Source organism: Centroberyx affinis, unplaced genomic scaffold (assembly GCF_046629955.1).
Source record: "Centroberyx affinis isolate AG114_WGS23_722 - 3 ecotype Tasmania unplaced genomic scaffold, CSIRO-AGI_Caff_v1 ptg002906l_1, whole genome shotgun sequence".
NCBI lineage: Eukaryota > Metazoa > Chordata > Actinopteri > Beryciformes > Berycidae > Centroberyx > Centroberyx affinis.
Genome location: NW_027281030.1, coordinates 82,083 through 96,919, shown reverse-complemented (window position 1 = coordinate 96,919; position 14,837 = coordinate 82,083). Strand labels below are relative to the sequence as shown.

The following is a 14,837-nucleotide window of genomic DNA, read 5'->3' as shown; positions in this document are numbered from 1 at the left end:
TCTATGTGACATGTTGACGGAGCAGGTTCTGTTTCTATTTCCAGCTCTGGGAGGTTGTAGCTCTAGCTATTTATGGTTTTTCCCCATTTGTTTCAACATTTTGCCCCTGACTTGCTCTTTGCCTCTCCACTGACCTTGGTCCTCATTGGCAATGTAGTCCCCCGCTCCCCATCCCATCATCCCCAACACACACTTGTACACACACATACACACACCAAAACCCAAACACACAAGCACTTTCAGCACTGCCTTTGGTTGTTGGGTTGTTGTGATTGGTTCAAAGAATAAAAAAAAATGCTGTTAAAACATTGGATGTACAAATATAAGTGTGTCTGTTATTATATGTCTTTGCAGTGTAAGTGGGGTCCTGTTGTCAATGTGTCATGTGTCAGCTTGTTTGACAGTTTAGTGAGTTTCAAACTTTAGTCTGAGAGACTTGTTAACATGTTAACAAACATGATCAAATCTGAACATCATAGAAGAGCGGTAGTTAACAACCCATAGTTCTACTGTAGTCTTAGGCTGAATATTCCCTTAAACGGTGAGCGGAACATCACGTTGCGGAGGCATAGTTAATGAAGAGCAAATGCAGCCCCCAGCTAAGGCCATCAGCCCACATTCATCATGGATTCAATTTCCCCCATGCACGTACAGAGAGTATCTGGAATCATTACAACACAACTAGCAGGCATCCCTTGCTCATAAATAAGCCTGTTAATTGACCTGTCATAGCTAATTGCTGCAGGGGATAGGAGACTGGTGTGTGTGTGTGTGTGTGTGTGTGTGTGTGTATGTGTGTGTGTGTGTGTGGGTGTGTGTAAAAGAGAGAGTTTGTTTGTGTGTGTAAGGAAGAGAGAGTTTCTGTGTGTGATTGTTTGTGTTTGTGTGTGTAGAGAGAGAGAGAGAGAGAGAGAGAGAGAGAGAGAGAGAGAGAGAGAGAGAAAATGCAATGTGTGCGGTGTGTGTGTGTGTGTGTGTGGTATGTGTCGGTGCATGGGTGAGTGTGTCAACGCATGGACACTTGTAGACTCTCTTTCCTGTGTGTGTGTTGATTCTAGCCCCATTAGCCGCCAGGAGGGTGTGAAGCTGACCAGCACTAGCATCGACCCAACTGGTCCTCCGGTCCCGGCGCAGGGCCAGAGAGAAAGATAAGCCGAGAGAAAGAGGAACAAGATGAAGAAGGATTGACTCAACAGAGAGAGAGAGAGAGAGAGAGAGAGACACACACAAAAGTATACAGGGTGGCAAAACAAGAAAAAGAAAGACAGACAGAATGCAGAGGGGGTCAAAGGGAGAGAGATACAAGGCCAGCCACAGTGTGCAGCTCTTTAATATGGTGAGCTGGGAGTGGGTGGGAGGATATTAACTCAGGTCTGAGGGGGGCGCTTGGCTACACCTCTACTACGGATCCGTCTGATTACTGCCTGCTTTCTCCTTATATGTACTCATTTCCACTGTCTCTCTCTGTATCACCTTGGTCTTTCATTCTCTCTCTCTCTCTCTCTCTCTCACACACACACACACACACACACACACACACAAAAGCCAGAGTGAGAAGGCGAGAGAAAATGAGAACGAAAGGGCGAAGCACCATGTCCAGTCAGCAAAGAGGACTGAGTCATCCAGTTTACTTGGCCACATCCCCACAGGGAAGAGCTAATTGCAAGTGCAGCTGCCATGGAGCTGAAGGAACCTCCATGATGTGTCAACAGACAGCGCGCACATCACAGTCACTTCTTCTGTGATCTCTCGCAGCTCATTCTGCTTCGCTGCACTGACTCAACAGAGCTCTGGAGCCCTGCCTGTGATCATGAATGCATTTCCCACTCTTGGCCAGGTGGGCTTTGTCCATGGCTGACTTGTTAAAGATGAAACTATGGAATTTATTTGACCATTTCAGGTGTAAAGGTGTTTTATTTATGTATTTATTTATTTTATGTTATATTATTTTTTTTTCACTTATTACAACTCAAACTACAAAAGCCTCTACCCCTTGGACCTAATTTGATCTAAGTCAGAATTTTTAGGTGTGTCAGATGGACTCTAATTAAGTGGAGTTTAAACATAGTTTTGGAAGAAAAGTCTTAAGTATTTTAAATATCTATCCTTAGCACAGCACATCAAATATGACAAGCTGCCCATTGGCCCATGTGTGCCCAAAGTCTTCATTCACGCTGCCTCAACATTATCTTGTTCTTCAATCAGAAACATTCTCCTGCCGTTGTTAATCTGGCACTGATAGTGCACCACTGTATTCAAGCCAAAGTCAACTTAAGTAAACTAAACTTAAACTGAACTCACTAAGTAATGTCCATGCTCATTTATTTTCTATATATTCTTAGGTCCCGGTGGTTGGTAGCTACATATGTATGATATTTGCAGCTTTAAAACGGAGTAAAACCTTGTACTGCACTGTGCTTTGAGATCAGCACATTCTTGATGAAGTGAATAATCCTCTAGTTACTGTGTGGATTGGTTTGCTGCTGACATTCAGCAGAAAATGAGCTGAATGCTCGCTCACTGGCCCTCATTTATCAATATTCCCTCAGTGGCAAATTGCTGTGCCCACATTTATATAATAAATGAAACATGTACACTTATAAAAAAAAAAAAGACCAGTGTTAATTTATAGTCATCATGTTTTTCATTGCATTTATTAATAATGCTTTCTGCACAAATTTGTGTGGCTTGACAAATAATAATGTGTGACATTATTGATCCGCATAGGGAAATTCTCCTTTTGCTTACTCCTTCCAGGAAGGTCAGAGAGGAGGATCAGCTACAGAACAGCAGCCCAGCAGCTGATAGGGATTCAGTGTCTTGCTTGAGGACACTAACAGGTCAGATACTTGCAGACACTTGAATCCAGGTCATTCGTTTGAAGGACAATCTCTAACCACTAGAGCACCCTGCTGTTTTTTTCAATACCCTGGTGATTTTGTGAGATTTTGGATATGTGTAAAATAGGGGTGGGAAAGGTAATAATGATTCTGGGAACTCCAAACTGAAGTGGCCTTGAAAAGTTTAAAAATAATTAATCAAATTCCAAGCAGAATTCCTAACACAATTCTTTGAAGATTCCTAACGGCCACCTGTGAGTAAAACCCCCCTGTTCTATCAGTGGAGGCCTTCCTCTAGGGAAAGAGACAGGAGGGAGCAATTGTGGGGGGTGGGGGGGGAGGCTCTCTGCATAGGTTCATGCTCTCAAGAATTTGCACTGTGTATCAGTTTTGCAGACAATGCACAAGTGGCTGCCAGTTGTCAAAAGGAGGTAATTTGACTGCTGTCCTGTCCTTTTATTTTACACACAATAAAAACATGGGACAGCAGTATACTGTGTGCGGACAAGATCCTTCTTTATCCTGATTTTTCTGGTTCAGCACCAGGGTTTTGGTGGGGATGTGCACATTGTTTGTTTGTTTTATTAGGGTCCCCATTAGCTGGCAAATTAATGACAGCTAGTCTTCCTGGGGTCTTCGCAAAAAGCAATACAATACAAATAATCAATAATAAGATAAACATGGTTTTTCTCCTTACATGTGTTCTGTCCAACTAAACTAAAGTTCCCATTATACAGTAAGTGACATATCCAGACAACACATAATTGCTGTTGAGTTGTTGTTTCTTCATTTGTGTCCAGTGTTAACAACATGGATGAGCCCAAGCCCTTACCTGGAAGGGTCCGCTGGGGCTGATGTCGAAGAAGGCTTTCTTCCAGTCAACGCCTTGATGACCAGCCTTCGACCACACCACCGTGTCCACAGAGGCAATGCTTGTCACTCTCAGCAGCACATTAAGCATGCCTGCAAAAAACATACACACACACACACACATGCAGAGTGTTAAGGACTGTAAGTTACAAGTTAAGAATTGAAGATTCTCCTATGGGTGGGGAATTAGAGTCATGTGTGCCAATCATTGCAACATATTGATTATGCATAAAGGTGAGTAAGACAGGAAAGAGTAAGAAATTAAAGAAAGGGAGGGCAAACGGGAGAGACGGAGGGGTAGGAGAGAGGGAAGAGGGTGAGGAGAGGAGAGAAAGAAAATGTGGAAGAAAAGAATGTAGGGAGAGGACGGTGGAAAGGGAGGGAGAGAGGGGGAATAGGAGGGAAGGAATTCAGCAAGGGAGGGTAGAGAAGGAAGGGAGGAAGAGAGAGAAGTTGAGAAGGAAGGAATGGTGGAAGGGAGAAGGAGAGAGATGGTGAGAGACAGCAAGAGTTATTGATTGACTGAGCTTTGTCAATAACTTCATTTGCTTGAAAGCATATGCACTGTACTTCCATATGATGTTTGTTTAAATGATGATGATTTAAATGATGAATGTTTAAATTATTAAAACATTTTTTTAATGACTATGGGGACATAATAACAAAAGAGTCCTGAATCCTAAAAACAAGCTGAAGAGAACAACAGCACTTGAGCCGTAGAGAAGTCGTCCAAATAGTCTCTTTCTCTCTCTCTTTCTCTGTCTCCGAGATGTGAGTGAATCATTCATCTTCTTAACGATCCCCAGCTAGCTCCTAATTGGAACATTAACCAACCACCAGTCTCTTAAACAAATACACAGGCAGGGGGCACAGTGTGCGTGTGTGTGCGTGTGTGTGTATATGTGTGTGTGTGCATCTGTGTGCATATGTTTGCATGTAGATTTGTGCTTGTGCACATGTGCAAGTGTATGTCATTTTTCCTGTGTGCGTGTGTGTGTGCGTGAGTGTGTGAGTGTGTGTGCGCGTGAGTGTGTGTGAGCCTGAGTGTGTGTGTGCGTGAGTGTGTGTGTGTGCTTGCCTGTGTCCTTGAGCTAGTGCTGAGTAATGTTCCTCAAGCCTGAAAATAAGCATCAGGCTGGCGGTAATTAACTTCCAACTCGAGAGAGAGAGGGTGTGACTGGGTCAACTGTATTGCATAAAGGGGCGAATAGGGAAATTGAGTAATATGTGAGATGTGTCTGTGTGTGTGTGTGTGTGTGTGTGTGTGTGTGCGCGCACATGTTTGTTATACAGAAAAAGAAACAGTGGATAGAAAATTGTCAATGCAATCATCACCATGAACTCAGTTCATAGTGAATAGTAATGCTCATTTATTTTGCCTTAAACCAATTATTTCTAAAGCAAAGCTTGTTTGATTTCATTTCAAGCGAGGTCAGTGGAGGGAAGATTTTAACCAGCTATAAATTACCAAAATAAACAGTTCCCGAAATATTCTTAATTGAAGAGTAAAAACATTTTGTATACATGAGGTGATGTTTGATCAATAGGCTGGTTCTATAAATTTATTACTGATATGTTTCAGCACAGACTGACAATGTACATGCACACTGGTTTTAAAATAATCATATAGTGAGAAGATTGCTTTAAACTGAGATTTAAATTTGCTGCCAAAACTAATATTTTCAGCCTGCTTTAGCTGGGCGCCTATGACATTTTAAGACAGAAACCTAATACAAATTAGAATTGACTGGCGTGAAAACTCAACCTGATGCAGCCACCAGTTTTCCAGAATAGTACGCAAGTGTACTTCCTTGATCATCACCTTTCTAAGGACCTTCCTTTCTAAGTCACCTTATAACGTCATCATGTAGTCAACATGGCTGTTGACAAAACACTCCATACATTGTTCTGTGAACAAAATGGATTTCAGACATGTGAGAGGACTGACTGAAAGAAGAGAAACCGGAACCACTGGCCGATTCTGCTGTTTCACTGTTCACTCTCAATGGCTCACCCCACTTTCTCATTCTGCCCCCACATGTCTCACTCCCACTCGTTCCTCACTCACCAGTCACCCACACATTCACACACACATTCGAGGGGAGAGGGAGAGGAAAGGGTAGTCTGATAAGCAGTCTATTGATTGGACTGAGGTAATGCAGAGTGTGGCGGTAAGAGTGTCAGAGAGGCAGAGGAGTAGGGACAGCTCTATCAGGGCTACTTCTCTGAGGACTCTGAGTGGGGAAGACAGCAGAGATATACAAAAGCCACACACACACACACACACGCACAAACACACACACACACACACACACACACACACACACACGGGCGGGATACAAATTCATACTGAAACACACACCTGCACTTGAACACAAATTAGGGTTATACTGTTTCTCTTCTGACAATTAGAGGTAGAATCATCAGTGATGTTATTAGTTTCTCTCCACCCGTTCTCTCTCTCTACCTCTTCTTCCCTCTGGTCCTTATCTCTCTCTTTTTTTATTCCTTCTCTCCTTGCAATAGGAGGTGATTAATAGACAGTAACAGATATAAACGTTAACACAAATACACCATGAGCTTTGCTATTTTTCTCTCTCTGTTGCTGTGTAGTGCTGGGTAACCTCATGTAGCCTCTGTAGGAAAAGAAAAAGCCTGCAAATTAGATTCCATGTTCTGGCTTCTGCCACCAAACAACAACAACAACAAGCCAACGGAGGTTATTCTGAGTTGCACGCAGTGAATAACCAATCCAGTAACATGATGCTGCGGTTTAAAAAAGGGACAAACCTAGACTTTAGTCACACCTTGCTAGCTAACAAGGGCATCATCATATTGTCCCAAAGTAGTGTCTAGCAATACTAAGACATTTTACTAAAAGGAAGAGAGACACCACTTGCCGTTTAATGTAAAATAAGCTCATGTAGTCTGTCAAATGCTATGCTAATTACTACTAAGTTGCCAGTCACACACTCCTTTTTCCCTTTTCCACACATTCATACAGTTCCCATAATGGGAACTCCTTAAGTGGAAATCAACATGTTACATTTTTTAGGTGTCTCACTGACAGGCTTATCCAAAGCTACAATGAGTGCAACATTAAAATAACTTCACATTCCTAGAACTCTAATATGTGTTCCATCGCTCTGAAGTGATAAAAGCCAGTGACTCTAAGTAAGCCGCGCCAGTGGCACTCGGCCAACCTGAGCCAGTTTAAAATGCTACCTAATGCCAAACAAAACTAATTAAATGTTGTTTATTGTTGCTGCCACCCAGCACAAAGAGAAACACATTAAGGAGAACAACAATTCACTTGACATGGGGAGGTTTTTATTCCATGTGTATTTCAAACCTAAAATTCAAACTAGCCATGTATGATTTCTTTCTTCAGTTTTCAAAATCTCAAGATACTTTACAGGGTTCTCTTTACATAACCACAGTGTTACCAAACAGATAACGTACACAAGTCTCCACAGCATTTCTAAAAATTGCTTTTTGCTGGGCTTGAGGTGTGAAAAGGGCTAAAAATCCTTTCAACACGATGCAACCTTTAGCACCTAACGATACTTCAACATCATACAATAGAGTACATTAACACCATACAATACTTCAACACAGTACTACCTCTAACATGCTCCCACTAGGGTTCCTCTCAACATTATAGCAATGAGTTAATGGCCTCTCCTCTTTTCTGCTCTTTTCTAACTCCTTTCCCTCTTATTTCCTAACCTCCTCACTCTTGCCCACTCCCTCTCTCTCCGCTTCTCTTCCCACTCTCTTCTCTTTTTCATTCTGTTCAACCCCACAATCACCTCACTCCCACTCCAATCCCTTTTCGTACTCCCCATCCCTCCGTCCCAACCCATTCTCCTCTCTCTTCTCATCCCTCCCTCACTCTTTCTCCCAGCCCCCCAAGCCCCACCCTCCTCTCACTCTTTTCATCTCATCTCCCCTCTTACTGCCCCACTCTGTCTTATCCATCTTGTCTCTTTTCTTCATTAAGAGGCACACTGTGTATCCCTAGCAGGAGTGTCAGCTCTGCCAAGGTAAGGCAATTAAAACAACAACAGATTGGAACAGACTGGGAGAACAACAGAGCAAATTGAGGGAGCGCTTGTAGCAGAGCTGGGCGTGAATGGTAACAGATTGTACTAATCATAACCATGCGCTGTGTGACTGATGTTGCGTTGTCAATTCTCAATACTTTGCTGTGAAACACCTAAGAGACCTGTCAACAAGCTGCACAATATGCTCAACAGTGTCATGTTATGCCCACGGCTGAAAAGATTAAAGTCAGAGTTTCATATGATGTAATCCATTACAGATTACTGCTTCAAATTGTAATCTGTGCTGCATTCAATTGGAAGGGAGGACAGAGAGGTAGTGAGGATAGGGGGCAAACTGAAGACAATGAACTAACTAACTGGGCCGGAGGAATACCAAAGTTTAGAGAAGTGTGCTTGTAACCAAAAAGTTTGTAAAATCTTGGCAGGGGAAAGGAATGAATAATAATCTCTTTATTTTAACCTTTATTCATCTAGTAGTCTTCATCCAGTCTTTTTCAGCAATGCCTTGTTTCATATTCATACAGTTACACACATTCATATCGGGGGGGGGGGGGTTGTGGAAGCAAGTGAGGATAGAGTACAGAGTAGTAAAGATAGGAAATTAGTGAAAATAGCAATCTAGTCAAGATAGGGAATAAGGTGGGAAGTATGTATGGTAATTGGAGAGGCACAGAAGCACAGAGGCACACACACACAGACACACACACAGACACACACTTGCTTGAGCATTTGTCTTATTCGTTAAGCAATTTATGCAAATCAAGATGTGGTACAAACAAGCCCTTGAAAAGAGCACTGTGCAAGCAAATAGTCACCATCCTTTGTCACCAACTGGAAGTGCAAAATGCGTACTTCAACTTTAAGTCTAATCCACCAAGGCTAGGACCCTTGCAACATAAAGCACCCTCTATAATTGGGGCGCTCTAGGATAGAAAAGCCTCCCCCTTGCTTGTCTGACTTGCTAGTGATGATGCCCCATCTTGACACATTGATAGCAGTCATTCTAGATGATTTGCTCATTTTGAGGATATAGCGCACACTCTGCCATGTGCAAATATACAGTATCTGGGCACACAAACACACACACATTGAGGGATTTATGTGTTATTCTATGTGCGTTTATGTTTAATTTGTTGATTTGCATTTATGTTTTATTTATTTGTAAGGGACCATGTACAATATTAAACATAAATGTTGCCATTTGTGTGTACTACACCATATTTAGCTTAACATAATTTTCATCTGCAGTCCCTTGGCAATTTTACAATTACTATTGTAATTGTAAAATTGTAAATTACTTAAACACATACATACACCGCAAACTCCAGACATGTGGGTGTACTGTCATGCATGAGCACGTCTGTGTCAGCATGCCTGCACACATGTCTGTGTGTCAGCCTGCATGCGTGTGTTTGTGCTAAATAGTGACACATGATGCTGAGGCTGAGAGGGCTACATTCAACCTTTCATTGTGTATGATTCATTACAGAATACTGATTAGGTACTTCACATTGTAATCAGAGCTACAATCAATTGGAAGGGAAGATAGCAAGGTCATAGGAAAAGGGAGCGAGTCTCGGACAGAGAACTTATTGGACCAATGTAAGACAAAAGTTTGAAGAACTTTTGAGCAAATAGTCACTAGCTTAGAAAATCTGGGCAAAAGAAGTGAATGCGTAACATACTCATTCACTCATCCTCATTATTCTCATTATTCCAACCTTCCACCCAGCACACATGCCCTTTTTCAACAACACCTTGCTTTTCATTCATATGGTTGCACATAATCGTGTCTGGGTAAATAAAAGGTAAAAACTAATTTGGTGAAGATAGAAAAATAGTGGGGATGGAGAGCAAAGGGAGCATAAGGCTGTAGTGAAGATTGAGAACTAGTGAGGATGGGGAATATGGCGGGGCGTATGCACTGTATGGTAATTGGACAGCCAACCAGCAGGCACAGACACACATACACCCACAGCCACCCACACCCACATAGACATGATGTGCCCCTCCCTGCCCTACCACCTCCCTAGGAGATAGGGGGGGTCAAAAGGGGAACAAATGTTACAGTGGAGCTTGTAATGCTTGGGCTACGGACACATAAATCAACACTCTGTGTGTGTGTGTGTGTGTGTGTGTGTGTGTGTGTGTGTGTATGAGTATGCGGGATGGATGTGGGTGTGCCTCCATTTATATATGCAAGTTTGTCCATGTATGTTTGTGTGCATACGTGTCTGTGTGTGTGTGTGTGTGTGTGTGTGTGTGTGTGTGAGTGTGTGCATGTGTGTGCACACGCGTGCAGGCTACGGGATGCATGCACTCAAGTTGTCTGATAGAGCATATTGTGATGAACAGCTCCCCCAAATGACTGATTGTGTCTTGCCACTGCCATAAATCACACACCCACTGCCCCCTTCAACCACCTTCACACACACACATACACACACAAATATGGAAACACAGTGTCACACAGGCATGGAGGCACAAACGGACACATACACACAGAGAAACACATCTGCCCACACAAAGACACTCTTGTGCTCACCACCTTTGTCTCTCTCTCTCTCTCTCTCTCCCTCTCTCTCTCACACACACACACACACACACACACACACACACACACACAAACTATGTCGTGTCTGGCAAGCTCTACAAGCGAGGGTCAAGCATTGAGTTCAACTTTTTTGACAGAAGCCCAGAGATATGAGAGCCCCAATGGCAACAAGTGCCAGCATATACTGCGTATGCATGTGTCCTGTATCTGTGTGTATCTGTGTCCGCCCATATGTGTGTGAGCGTGTGTGTGTGTGTGAGTGTGTGTGTGTGTGTGTTGTGTGCATCCCACTATTCACCATGCTTGTCCTTCATGTTGTGTGTGTGTGTACTTGGGTGCATTATTCTCCTCTCTGCTACTCACCGATGTGTTTGCCTGTGTTTGCCCTTCATGTGGTAGTAGAAGGAGACGCAGTATGGGACTCTGCCGGAGCCCTTGGGGCCCCTGACCGAGGTCACATTAAAAAGTGGGGAGAGCAGGCGGGCCTTGTCACCTGTAACCCGTGGTCGTGACGCTTCGATGTACATGTAGAAGCCTGCAACCAAGAAGATAACATTGAATGTTTTAGGGCTGTTGTGCCTCTAAAAATTTGACTATGAATTGACCAAAATGAGTCAAATTTGACAGAAATAGTCACCTACAATTGTTTCATTCATAAGAAATTTTGTCATTTGTCAACAAGAAGTCTCATTGTGTCAGTGTATTTGTAGTAACAAGAGTAACAAGAGTTGACATTCAGAGGAAGAGGAAACACATTCAGAGGAAGAGGAAACACTGGTGGGATTGAATGACATCATTCAAACCTTTATGCACCTGTACCAGCAATCAACATGCAGCCCGACTAAAGTTAAAATTGTAAAAAGTACAAAGTAAAACTTTTTCTTCATCACCAATATACTCTAATTGTAAGATGTTTCCAGGTTAGATTAAGTAAACAGTGGTAAAACAGTAAAATTAAGTAAAACAAACAAAAAAAGAAAAAAAAATACCCACGATAAAACATATTAGAATTGCTAGAGTGTAGTTGTGTTAAAATGTTGAAAGTTTTCACATGCTGCAGTGAACAGTACTGTTGGTATACTGTTAAGACTGTATACACTGAGCGGAACCCGGACACAGCATGTTTCCCAGTCTCCTTACCCTCCTTGGTCCCACTGCGGTCGGTCTCTGGGCCGGTGTTGGCAGATCGCTTGGGATTCTGGGTCAGGTGATTCTGTCTTGTCCAGTCGAATACGTCACTCCGATCTTGGGAGAAGCCGCAGATCCGCTCGTCCTCAAAGCCGCACACATGGTCTGGTGTGTGTATGTGGAGAAAAATAAGACCACATCAGACCAGTGACAGCTTCTATCCACCTGCTGTACTTCTACCCTTTACAGGGAAATGAATGGCAGCAACATTAGGGTATAATGGGCTCTGCCATATGCACTCCAAATGTGAACATCAGACAGCCAGTCAGCTACTGACAAAGTAAAACCATTTAAGCAGTCCATAGGAAGTAGCTTATATAATGTGGAGTTTAAAGTGGAATTATGCATATCCTGATGTATGACTCCTACATGCTGTGTCCTGAAAATGTTTCAGGACACAGCAACTGGGTCAGACCATTATGCATTATAATTGATAAGGCACTACAACATGTAAAAACAACATCTACAGGGAAAATAAACCAGTTTCCAAATTGTCTTGGAAAGAACAAACTCCTCAAGAACCTGAGAATACCTGAGAAACATCCTTACTGTGTGCTTGACGTTGCGCGTGCAATCAATTAAGACTCACAGGTGTTCATTTGTTTTAACCGGCTATGTACTATAGACTGTTGAGCTGTTTGGACGTGACGCACCGCTGTCACAGTGAATACACAAGAATTCATTTTGAGAAAGACCCCCTAGTTTCATCCTGTGAGTGAATGGTCATTGTCCTTGGTACTGAAGTCTCTTCTCTAGCCAGGTAGAGGGCCTTCGCTCTCCATGGTGCTGATTGCCTTCACTAGCCCATGTAGTGGGTCCTGACAGTATGAGCACTCCACAGACACACTGATGAAATTAAAACTAGACGGCGAATACAACAACTAAACTAAACCAGTCCAAAGTGACAGATTCTATGAAAGCCTCCCTGGACACCCACACTGTCCGTTACAGACGCATATGGCTCGTGCTCCCCATGAGGATGGCTTGTGTGTGTTTCTGTGTTTCATGGAGCTAATCTATTACTATTCACACCCTGCTCTACTACATGCGCTCCTTTCAATTTGCACTGTTGTTCTCCCAGTCTGTTCCAATCTGCTGTTGTTTTAATTGCCTCACCCTGGCAGATTCAACTGCCACTCCTGCCAGAAACATGCTGTGTGTCTCTTAATGAAGAAAATAGACAAGATGCAATTGACTGAGAAAGGGAGAGAAATGGCAAGCAAGAATATGAGAGACAAGGAAATAGGAGGGATTGAGATTGAGAGAGAGAGAGAGAGAGAGAGAGATAGAGAGAGAGAGAGAGAGAGAGATGAATGAGAGACATGGAAATAGGAGGAGGGATTGAGAGAGAGAGAGAGAGAGAGAGAGAGAGAGAGAGAGAGAGAGAGAGAGAGAGAGAAGAGAAGGAGGCAGAAATGGAATTTGAGGTGGGACAGAAAGAAATGAAGGTTCAGCAAGTGAGTTTCAAGTATTAAAAGGACTTGGCACAGTACCACAACCAGTTGGCCCACATATATTCAAAGCCTCTCACTGCCTTAACCATTCTTGTATCCTCCAATCACGTCCGCACTCCCGTGACATTTAAAATGTCACAGACCTGCTCCCAGGTATCAGTTGCTTTCTCACATCTCTCTGCTACCCCACTCTTTTTCTTAGTACCAAGATTTAATAAAGGGCAAGGGTGGGTCATGGCAACCTTTGCCATGACAACCTTGGGCTGACATTGCCTGCAACATACAAGCCAAATTAGCTCATAACAATCAGGTCATAACAGACTCAACATTGTGAACTGTGGATGGGTGCTAGAGTAGAAGATGGTAGTTAAGAGAGAAGTCTCACCTGAAGGTCTTGGGTAGATGTAGGCTGTAAGAAAATGATTATGGTAATATGATTATCAATCAAATATGCACATAAACGCCAATCAATTACATAAGCTTACATAAGCTACATCAGTCTATAGCGCATTTTGTACAAAGCATGTAATTAAAGGTGATTCACAGAGAGATTTAATAAAATGGTTATAATTAAATGTGAGTTCATAGGGAAAAACAGCATGCACACTCCAAAAAGACCGGAGGCTGGAGGCTTTTTTAAAGAAAAAACAGACAGAAAGACAGAATAAAGCAGAGTTTATAACTATGTGTGTGCGGGAGTAAGTGTGTCTTTTCTGATATAATGAAATGAGACTCACGTTCTGAGTATTGGATGATGCGACTGATGTAGTCCCCGGTGCTGTAGGTGGTGATGGGGGCCAATCGGACCTCGTACGACAGAGGGATACGCAGGTCTGAGATGGTGTGGGACATCAGCACGCCCTTCACCGGCTCCACACCCTTCAGGTCTATCTGCTTCGACAGGAGGTTCTGCTTGTTCTGGATACGTAAAGGCACACACACACACACACATACAAACACACAAGTGGGGATGGAGGCATGTAAATAAGTATACTCACAGATACATGTACAGTATGCAAAAACACATGTACAGGTACATGGGAGGAGAAGGAAGGATAGTCATTAGAAAGTGAGACAAGTGTGACAGACAGGCATAAAGAAGGAAAAGACAGCAGAAATGAGAGGGATATATGAGGGGGTGTTGATCTGACAGGCGCACCTTCTGTTTTTGTCTCCTTTTCTCTCCAGCCTCCTCTTTCCCTCCCATCCTTTGCTTTGATCATTCCACCCTCACCCTCATCTCTACCCCTTTACCTCATCAGATTCCAGGATTTTTATAGATTGGAAGTGAACCAAGTGATACAAGCACTGTGACGGTAGAATTACCCCCGGTAACATCATAAAGCGTGAGCCCATATCCCATCTGGAGAGTTTTCACAGCAATATTAACTGCCCATATAAGGCCGGTGATACACTTGGCAATTTTATGGACAATGTAAACAGACAACTCCCCAAAAACAGTCAACAAAGTGAAGCTCAGGGTCAAAGATCCATTCAGATTTTTCCTTGCGAAAATATGCCAAAATGTGATTAAAGCAACAAATCTTCTCCATGGGCACCATTGCCCATCAGGGACCCCAAGACATTTGCTCTATCTTTTTTTGTGCCTTATTGCACTCCACTGCCACAGCAAGGAATCAATAAAAAACATCCTTGTATAGTGAAAATAAAAGACAGATTCCTCATTTGGTCATTTGTTACAGAGATACATATATAACTGCATCTCATACACCACATCCATAGCAGCAAAGCAAATGACAAGTGCATTGACAGTACAGTACGCCGAAGCTCTAATGAATTGCACAGGGCTTGCATTATAGATGTGGAAATGGAAACAGAGAAGGTTATGAAGTTTATCCAATCC

The 14,837-nt window shown here is 42.8% G+C and overlaps 1 protein-coding gene across 1 annotated transcript in view; it reads right to left on the bottom strand.

Moving 5' to 3' along the window:
- Nucleotides 1-3,672: 3,672 nt before the first annotated feature.
- The window catches only part of LOC139658437 (MAM domain-containing glycosylphosphatidylinositol anchor protein 1), a gene marked incomplete at its 3' end in the record, with an annotated part of 55,314 nt that continues 44,149 nt past the window's right edge, over nucleotides 3,673-14,837 (bottom strand). The window contains exons 10-14 of the mRNA XM_071536569.1: nucleotides 13,711-13,891; nucleotides 13,359-13,382; nucleotides 11,472-11,624; nucleotides 10,710-10,866; nucleotides 3,673-3,808 (exon numbers count right to left, since the gene is read on the bottom strand). Of these exons, the coding sequence (XP_071392670.1) occupies nucleotides 3,673-3,808; nucleotides 10,710-10,866; nucleotides 11,472-11,624; nucleotides 13,359-13,382; nucleotides 13,711-13,891 (651 nt within the window). The remainder of the gene's footprint in view (nucleotides 3,809-10,709; nucleotides 10,867-11,471; nucleotides 11,625-13,358; nucleotides 13,383-13,710; nucleotides 13,892-14,837) is intronic.